Genomic DNA, 10445 nt, shown 5'->3' with positions numbered 1-10445 from the left:
TTATTGATCTGAAACAATCATTATTCCATCCTGACGATTGAACTGCAATGTGCCTTCAATATTAAATCTTAAATAAACTAAGATAATTTGATAATTAACTAGTTCTGCAAATACGATTCATGGGTGGTTGGATGGCTCTTGGCCATAGTATGCTATTTTCAGTTAGTTGATCATAAATTCTATGGGGTTGAACGCATTCTGGTCAAATTATTTATCGATTGCTGCCTGATTGATTTTATGCCTTTCGATTCGCGATCGAACCATCGCCTGGACTTCCTCCTTACTCATTTCAAGCTTGCGATGGTACTCCTCGTCATCTGACTACTCGTAATCTGAGCCCATTTCTTATTTCTATATGTCTCTCTGCAGATATTTGCGTTACAACTCGTCCACAAGCTTCTTCTTCTGGAGTCTCTCCTCATGCTTTTCAACTTCATGAGACTGCACAACATGGTCAATGAGCTGTTCTGTAAAATATCGCATACTTTCAGGATCACAGAGTTTATTACAGGGTAAACTTTGGTTTTGAGCATTTCGAATGGAGTTTCCTCAGCTTCCATGTCCAATGGCTTCTATATGATTTATTTGTCCGAAGATGGGGGATTTGGAATAGGGTCTTGTTGCATTGTGAAACTTAATATATATAAACAACTATGTTTCAGTTGTGTAAATGTATTATATATTATATCGCAATACATCGCTCTATGCTTATTTCAGTCTAGTATGATTGCAGGATAGGTAGATATTGCATTGCAATGGCAATAATTGTAAATTGCGATGCATTTGATACATTTGAGGAAGATGTTTTTCAATACCTAAATTTAATTGCATGGACATTCCTGTTGAAGTTGCCATTCATGATTATTTCATTGATTAATTGTTAATTATGATTATAATTTCCCTCATAAGTATTCATTTGTATTTGAGCCATTTGTCTCAAAGTATTGGGTATCTGAAATAACGGAGATAATTATGAAGAAATTTGTTCTACATTTGCGTTCGAAATATTTAGATATTGATAATTGTAGCATTATATTGTATTGAATTTGTGCAAGTTTATGATTTTGTTACATTATCGTAATGCTGAGACTTGAGGGGACTGCTTTTTGCTTCATTTTTTGTTAGTTTTTGCAGTACGATGATAATACAAACGAAGGAGGTTTGTAAAGAAATGCATGTGATTTAAGGCAGTCTCATGGGAATCAGAGGCATGTTTAAATAATATTATGATAAATGTTGTTTTCATTAGTTTGGTTCCAATAATCAGGCTGTCCCTTTGAGCTTTCGAATCTACGTCGTGGAAGTTGTACTTATTATTTGGTTTCCTACAGCTGTTTCTTCAGTCGTTCGTTCTCGGCCACGGCAGCGTCGTACTCCTTTTGGATTTGCTCGGAGTCCGCGTCCCCTGAGCCGCCCATGTGTTTGCGCAGATAGTCGACGGGGTTGCCCGGCTTCTCGCGCTCTTCGTAGAGCTGCACCAACACTTTGGTAATTTGGTCCACAGCGCCCGTCTTTTCCAAGTAACTTTTGAACTCCGTTTTCTTTGAGTCAGTTCCCTAAATCCGAATACGCGTACCTCTGCCATTCGAAACCCTAAATTATACACAGTTATATGAAACCGATGACTCTCAATACAAACAATGTAATCTGCTATGAATCTTAAATTGATATGCAAAGAGAGTCTCTTTCAAAATAGACGCTTCCAATTAAAGAAAACATGGAATACGGATGGCAATGTAATTGAAATTGATTTTTTTTTATTCTGAATTTTCATGAGGTTCCATCCCTTCGATGAATATTTCTCAAATAACAATATCGAGTGGCAATATCGAATCATTTCCAAATTTTATAGATGCAAACTCGTTGGTCGACATAGTCAGGGTGATAGGTGTCCCATATTTCATATTAGTAGTTATTTTCCAGGAGATATGTCTCCAGTTATCGAGCACCTAAATATTATGAACACTGGTATCCCTCAGAGGATCTCTCCTGAAACCCTAAAAGCATCCCTTATTTTCCAATCCACTTCAGCTGCTCAATCAAGTCGTCCATGCTGCCAGTTTCACACCCTACTGTGTAGTCGATCCTCTCGAAACCCCTGAGATTTGCGCTAAGTTCGGAAGAGGACGTGGACATTTTTTCCTATTGCTACTTCTACATAGTCTCTTGCATTTCTGAATGAGGATGAGTACTCTTCCAATTCAAGACAGAGAATTAAGCTAACCCCTTAATGAGATGCCTATTCAGATTTATATTCCTGCTGACCATATCCGAAATAACAGGGAGATCTGTCAGTATGACATTAACTCCAATGCAGGCCAAATAAATACCCAACAGCCCTGCCCCACACCCTAACTATAAAATTTGTTTGCCTTTCAAGTTTATAGACCCCTCTTCCTACATGAAATGCAAGGCCTTGCTCAGTACTATCGACTAATGTTGATAAATTTGTTACAGTATTCGAAGATCGGCCTCCATTCCCCAAAAGCAGGTTACTTGTCTCCATAATCCGGATCAAATTGGTTTCGACGGGCGGCTCATAGTCATCGATTTTTATCTGTTTCGGGAAGAATGTTGATTATTCGCTGATCATATAATATACACGCAAAATCTAATGATAATCCCTCCTTTATGCTATCAATTGCAGATGACTTGTATTAATAGGGTGTTAATAGGTGCACATATATGAGTCAATTTCATTGACAGGGAATTAAATTGCATAGATATAATATGCTAACTATTGACATGAACAAGTGTTAGGTACAAAGTGCCAAATATAAATAAATAATGGATAATTCTCATGAAGCATGCATAAATGCATTGGCCGAATAGATTATCTATTTCTATTATTAGAAATGTCCAAAAGATAAGAAGTACTAAAACTCCTAAAAAGTGACGAACTGTTCGGCCAACAGCTCACAATCTACAAGAAATTAAATGCACTCAAATAGATCCAACTGTCTGAGGGATAGCTAGAAAATCAGTTCATGTTTGAGCATCTGAAATGGGCGGAATGCAATATTGAAAGTGGAACAAGCATCCAAAAAGCCGACCGATCAAAACTAAAATCATCCCATCCCACGAGTCATCGCAAATAAAATTCTAAGAGCATTACGGTAAATCGGCTAGCTTATCGACGGGGCTATAATGTCGAAAGAGACTTCTATCAGCAGATGACAGCAGAACTCGAAGAATTGGAGCAGAGTTCCCTGAAAACAGATGTTATGAACTCTGCAGAAACTCTGGAATACCGTAAAAAGTATATTGATAATTTTTTTAATATCTTCTTTAAGCAGACAGGGTCATAGTGCTACGAGAAGTCTCTCTTCCTGAAAAAGATATATCTGGCCTTCCAGAACATTATGCTGCACCTCCTGTAGAATCTGTATAAGTAGCGACTCCGCAACGAACAGCACCATCTAACCAACAGCATCGAAACCCATCAGGAGTACCAAGCAAGGATCGAGAATCTTAATAAGTGCCTAAAATAGAAGGATTAAAGATTAAAAATATATGAGGCGAAATATCTCACGCTAACATTTCGGAACAATAAAAAAAGCAAAAAGAATAGGAACTTGACTGCTGGCTTACTCAAAGCAGGGGAAAAGATACTGTAGCTCGAACATCACAAGAATCATTTGCAATCAGAGTATCTCAGCATGCTCACCATGGGAGTCGAAGGAGGGATGACCTATGACGAAGCTCAGTCATATCTCAGCCAGAGGCTTTCCCCGCTTTCAGCTGACTAAGACCTGACGAAGCTCTTAAAGAGCAAAGCATACCTTCTAAAGTCAATATTCTACCCAAAATAGCCCAAAACCCAACACTAATAATTCTCAACACAGAGAAAGTAAGTGCGTCTCAAAACTAAAGTAATTCCAAACTAGCAACAAATCAATTACTATCAAAGGGAAACATGCAACCAAAAAGTGCAAGTGTGCATGCAAAATATGAATGTCTAAAGTTATGGCTTAAATTTCAGTTACTCCGAAAAATATAAGGGCAGCATCATAAAAAATTCATAGACCCAGACTGTAAGGCCGATACCAAGAATTCTATTCAATCATCGAGAGATTCAATGCAATATATAAGTCTAAATTGCAGCAACAAAGGCTAATGAGGAAATAAATGCCTTATCTTCTGATAAAATAACAGAATGTAAAGACAAAGGCTCTTTGGAAAACTAAAATGAGTCACCAAAAATATAGAATTAATAATAAGAAATGGAGAGGTAATTGTCTGACTCATTCATTTCGCAGGTTGTCTAGAACTCCCAAATCTAAACAATACCCTCGAGAATTATGATTTAAACTGAAACTCAAAATGGTTCTCAGCTTTAATTGAAATAAAGTACCAAAATTATTAAAAAGCAGAGAAGGCAGAATAAATCGATTGCTTTTTCAGGTCTCAGAAAATAAAGCCAGGCATCGACCCGAAACTCTGGATCGAAGGTCATAAATCTCATGAAAAAAAGGGTAAGTGCAAAACATTCTCTAACAATTCAAAAACATCATACCTAAATTTCATAAGCCAAAAAGTAATTCGAAGCATAACAAAAAATAGTGTCAAAGCAACAACTCTCCTCAGTCTCCTCAATATCACAAACCGAATTATCAGAGGCCATATCATAAAAAGAAGAAGACTACCAACAAACCGATATGCTGAGTGTCATTGAGAATATGTCGAACATTTCGCCCAACGGCGTATACATTGATGAAACAATGCTGTTTTTGTTGAGGAAGAGCTTGTTTCGAGTTAAACATAATCGTTAAGGGGAAATTAGCAAAGTGCATAAGAAAAATGCAAAAATGATAAGCAGAATAAGATAATCGATATCTCTAACCAAAGAGAAACAATCTCTCGTTAGTCCCTTTAAAAAATTTAATTAAAGTGGTCTCGATGGTCTACGAAAATGCAATATCGAAGCTGGCAGCCTTCGTTGAAGCTGGTAGTTATAAGCTGTTCAAGATATAGATTAATCTCCTGTAATTGCTTAAGTAGGCGATTTTCAAAGAATACCCGGCATGCAAAGAGTCCCAGAAAGATCTAGAGAATAAACTTGCGACACTGATCAAGAGCATGGAGTGTTACAGTCTCAGCAATTATATGATTAAGAACTTCTTACTGTTGTCCTACCTCGACTGCAATATGTACTCACCTATCATTTCGAACTCAGACATCGTATTTTATTTGAATCTTCTCCAGCAATTGACAGTCAACATGGTCACTGATTTTCTTGGCCACAGATCCACTTTGAGTGGAAGTATATCGACGCCAGTCTCAAATAGCTCACACCATAAAAAAATGAAGCGAGTCTCAATCGTAAGAACTACAAGTTCCACAATAAATTTTGAAATATGCTACACAACAATTGGCAGATTGAAAGCCGTACTCGACGAATATGTGTCAAATTGTTTCCGTAAGTAAAACCTGCTCACTTATATCAAAGCCAAAATAAATGACATCCTCCCAGGCTTCAATGAAGAGAAAATTGAGAAAGATACAAGACTCGACATATACAAATGTTCACAGCTCATCATCGAATCGGTGTTCTCGTTTAAGATGTAGTTTCTCAAGTCTTATAGTAAGCTGGTGTATGTTCCAAAAATAACAAGTAGCGGTTTGATGACAGAGGAGCTTTTACTTGATTTGATGGGGTTCCTGAGGCTGTCCAAATTGGTCATTCTCAATTTAATGAACAAGTTTCGATATGAGTATGGCAAGAAGATGGCTCAAAGTGGAATAAGTCTTGTTATGTTTGTCAATTTCTGCCTAGTGAATAACTTTCCTGACTTCGACACCATCCTTGTCAATTTGAGGAAATACTCGACTCCCCCTCAAAGCATAACTTTGGAGAGCATGCAGAGCCACCCCAAACTCTCTCGAATTGGCATAATATCATTGTACTCCAATGAACAGCAACTCAAAACGGGTAAACAAATATTCATAGGGGCCAGTAGCCTTGTACATTCCAAAATTGTTGAGATTTAGTCTGCTGAAATTCTGGAAAAAATAATAGGCGAGGATATTGCCAGCTTGTATGCATCCACACTATGTCTTCTCGAAGAAAAAAAAGAAGGGAATTAGTGATACATGTCTAATTGTTTAATATGAAGGTGCATTTATAATTATTGAAATTCGAGAGATATAGGTTTGGTTCCAATAATCAGGCTGTCCCTTTGAGCTTTCGAATCTACGTCGTGGAAGTTGTACTTATTATTTGGTTTCCTACAGCTGTTTCTTCAGTCGTTCGTTCTCGGCCACGGCAGCGTCGTACTCCTTTTGGATTTGCTCGGAGTCCGCGTCCCCTGAGCCGCCCATGTGTTTGCGCAGATAGTCGACGGGGTTGCCCGGCTTCTCGCGCTCTTCGTAGAGCTGCACCAACACTTTGGTAATTTGGTCCACAGCGCCCGTCTTTTCCAAGTAACTTTTGAACTCCGTTTTCTTTGAGTCAGTTCCCTAAATCCGAATACGCGTACCTCTGCCATTCGAAACCCTAAATTATACACAGTTATATGAAACCAATGACTCTTAATACAAACAATGTAATCTGCTATAATTATAATACAATACAGATAACAAAATGCTCTGATTCCATTGTATTACATTGCACTCTAATACATTCCCATTCCAATAAGATTAACATTAACAATAATAAAATCGAATAATAAATTAATAGATTAATTAATAAACTTGATTACCATCTGACATTATACAATGACACAAGTATTTAATAGGAGCCCCAAAGATATTAATTGTGATGAATTCGAAAGTTTAATAAATTTATACATAATCAAAGCACCATGATGATGGAATGAGGCAATATTGGCGACCTGCCTCATTTCCATCGAAGTGGTGGTTCTGACACTGCTGCTGAGCTTCGGAGGGATAAGCATTCGGTTCGGATTGGCATAAATACTCGATGCAGACTCTAATAAGCATTTGTCCTTGACTGAGATCAGCATGAGCTATGCAGAAAGAGCGGTTCTTCCAAGAGAGAGAGGACAAGATGAGAAGATCTAGCAACGAGAGAGCTTGGAGAGTTAGATCCTTGATTTGGTATGAACTATGGCCGAGAAATGATGAGGATTCTTCTAAATAAGTATGGGAAGTATTCCTATGAGATAAATAGTTACCTTGAAATTCCTTGATTTATATATATCTGTATTGTATTTATCGTGTTTATTCATTCTATAATCAACCAATGCCAAATATAATTAAATTTATTCACATTTATTTATTATCCTCATTTATAATAATGTAGTTATTCAGGGGCAATCCGAAGATGGACAATACTATACTATTTATGTTTTGTCATATTTTGCAAATGCTGAGGGTAGTCATTCAATCCGAATCCACATTACAGATCTACAGATCTATAGTTAGATGGCAAAATGATTAAATAACTCAGTTTGAACTCCTCATACTATGAGTAGTTACTATAAATAAATAAATAGACTGATATACAAATAAGCGAATGCTGCATAATTAAACCTGCGACTATTTAATATAAATAGCAACATTTATCGATGTAATCTCTATCAATTAGCCCCAAGCAACTCTATCTCGATTACAATTGCCTATAAACTACATTCTCAATGTACAATCCCAACTAAAATGTGGCAATCACGTACTCAATCATAGAAAGGGCAGATTCATTTTAAATTAACCATGAGACTATCCTCGAAGTATTTCCAAATTAGGGGTTGATACTTCCCATGCATACTCAAATGATATGCATTCGAAAGCTCGATTCCAATGATTAATCCAAGAGTGGGCAATTAGATCGATAGTTGCAATTTTATATCATTCAGAAGTTTAGCAATCAATGCAATCGAATTTAAATGGCCTTCGATAAACAGAATAAACAACATAAATAATTAAAGGGATAGTCAGCAAATGATATGAATGAAGAGTGTATGATAATATAGGCTATGAATAAGAAGTGTGTCGATTGGATAACAGTGACAATTGCTCGACATTCAAACCAAAAAATGGAATTCGGAGATATTTCACACTAATACTTATCGCTTGATTCCTTAAATAATGGCAATGTGTTAAGCAATGATCTGAGCAACGATCTGAACAGGTAGAATAATTAACTGTCAGCTATTGCCCGCTCGAATTAACGTGAACAGTATTAGAATTTCAATTTAGGAATTACTTCGATTGTCGATGAGCTCTCCCTCTATTCAAAGCTCGTTGCTTCCAATAATTCCAATAATTTCAATAATTCCAATAATGTCCCATATTTAAAAAGCCATCAATAAGACTAATTGCAATGCGAAAATGTGCAAATTGATGCAATAAACGAGAGTACATCCAAAATAGGAAATTACCATCATAGATCGGATATTTCACATAACAGACACAGAGAAAGTAACTTGAAGGAGTCCACCCTGAGAGAGTAGAATGAAAGAATATCATGCAAAAGAAGAAGCAATAACTTTGGAGAGATAATCACATTGACTGTGATATCAGCTATTTTTTTCTGTTTGGGGTCCAATATCAAAGCTTTTCTGAATATCTGAGCAAGAAATGCTTATAATTTTGGCTGATCTGCAATATATTCTCATTCATTCACTAATACTTTTATAAAATCATTGCATGCTTCAGAACTACTCCTGAATCGTAACCTCATCTAACCCTTCTGACCCTGCACGCCCAATTCTCCTTATCATAAAACGATTAGACTATTTCTAGCTATTCATGCATGCCGATCAGACTGTCAAGTTCCCCCTCCTTGAAGACATGGTAGAACCTTTAGTAGATCACAGTCTTCTTTTCCATGTCCACTTTCGCTCCTGTCTTATCGATATTCTCTAGATCTTTCTCGTATTTAAAATTGAGATGCCAGGGGATAAAGTTATCCTGCTCAACAAACTTCTTCTTGCTAACACTTTCATCTCCATGCTCAAATGCCCAAACATAGATTAGCCCTTCCCCTCCGACTTTGGTGATGCGGATCATTTCCTGTATTGATTTACTCCTGATCTTTTCATTGGAGAAGTGATGTATGACTGCAATCGAAATGAATGCATCGCATGTTTGTTCCCGAATGGGCAGAAGAAGGGAGTCTGCTGCAAATAGTTCAAATTACTCTGACTTCTACTGGGCAGTTTGGAGGAGTCCTCTACTGCGGTCAGTGCCTATCATGAACAAATCAGGGTTCACGCCTAAATACTTGCCATTGCCACACCCGATATCGAACACCACTGATCCACTTGGCAATTGTTTCAGGAATTCTGCGATTTTGGGCCATGGTTTGTAACGAGTGTGTGAGAAATGTGGGGCGATACGATCATACACATCATACACGTGCTTCATTTACATTTCAGTGGGCACCACTTTCTCAGGGCTTTGATCATTATTTGTTTCAGGATCCATTCAACTTTCACAGAATCAATTTAATGTATATATTTTATATGCATATGCATATTTCTGCATTATAAGCCGAATTTCTTTTATCTTTCCAACAATTTAGTCGCCCATGATTCTATGAATTATATATAGATAAACAGGTATAATGCCTCTGTTGCCACATGATCATTGCCTAAATATCTTCGATGCTATAAGAGCAATTCTCTTGAGAACTGAGAACAAAGATCAAGCACCTACTTTATGCAAATACTTCTTTCTAAATTATAGTGCTGTAAATTCTAAAATAACCCAATAATCATAATAATTTAATTAAAATCAAATTATTTTTAGTTGAAGTCTCGAATAGAGCGAACCCATTCCACTTTTACTTAAACTTAGACAATTCTAATTCGGGCTATTTTGTAGTCTATGTGAAGGTTGCATGTGGTAATTGTCCCAAACTTTGTATTCGTTTATTTCAGTCAGCTTTTGCTGGTAGCTTTGCTCACTTTTGTCTGGGTCATGGGAAGATATATCAAGGAACGAGTACTGATTTGTTTAGGCTTTCTTATTGAATTATGAATTACCCTAATAATGCTTACTCTTTTCTCGTGTGTCCCTTTCCCTGAAATCGATATGCATATTGTCGACATTGAGTAGCTAATTAAGTGATTCCCTCAAATATTGCATATTCTGAGTGTTTCCGACTCCAGATAACTTCCTCAACTTCTCTCCGAACTGCTGGATGCAGTTCCTCTTCATCGCCTAGACCTTCATATTCAAATCCATGTGTATTTAATTTTGTTTGTTGGCCATATAACAGATTTCACTCACAATCTCCCTCTTTTTCTGTAAACTCTCAATGCTGGCTTGTTTGTGCCTAAACTGATCTAAAAGTTCCTGGCATTGATGGGCAAGCTGATCGAAATGCATGTTTTAGTTTAGTTGGTCGGATTGGTACTTTATGAGATACTTCTCTTCGAGTGTTTTATTCTTGAGAAGGAGTTCTCTCTAATAGTTAAGGAGATGCTCCTCGAGCTTACCTTACAGAGTTTCTGCAAGTTTCAAAGAGAATTGACTTTTAT

At 37.0% G+C, this 10445-nt stretch overlaps 1 protein-coding gene across 1 annotated transcript; it reads right to left on the bottom strand.

The window, feature by feature from the left end:
• Window positions 1–6221: 6221 nt before the first annotated feature.
• On the bottom strand, window positions 6222–9327 carry LOC148298493 (uncharacterized). Its single transcript, XM_088276836.1, is given in 3 exon segments — window positions 6222–6459; window positions 8656–8804; window positions 8895–9327. Coding segments are annotated over 3 exon segments (813 nt in total). The 3' UTR covers window positions 6222–6228.
• Window positions 9328–10445: the final 1118 nt, after the last annotated feature.

Source organism: Brachycentrus maculatus, unplaced genomic scaffold (assembly GCF_059751285.1).
Source record: "Brachycentrus maculatus isolate JH-2025_06_01 unplaced genomic scaffold, ASM5975128v1 h1tg001947l, whole genome shotgun sequence".
In the NCBI taxonomy this organism is placed as follows: Eukaryota; Metazoa; Arthropoda; class Insecta; order Trichoptera; family Brachycentridae; genus Brachycentrus; species Brachycentrus maculatus.
This window is presented reverse-complemented; position numbering and strand designations above follow the sequence as displayed.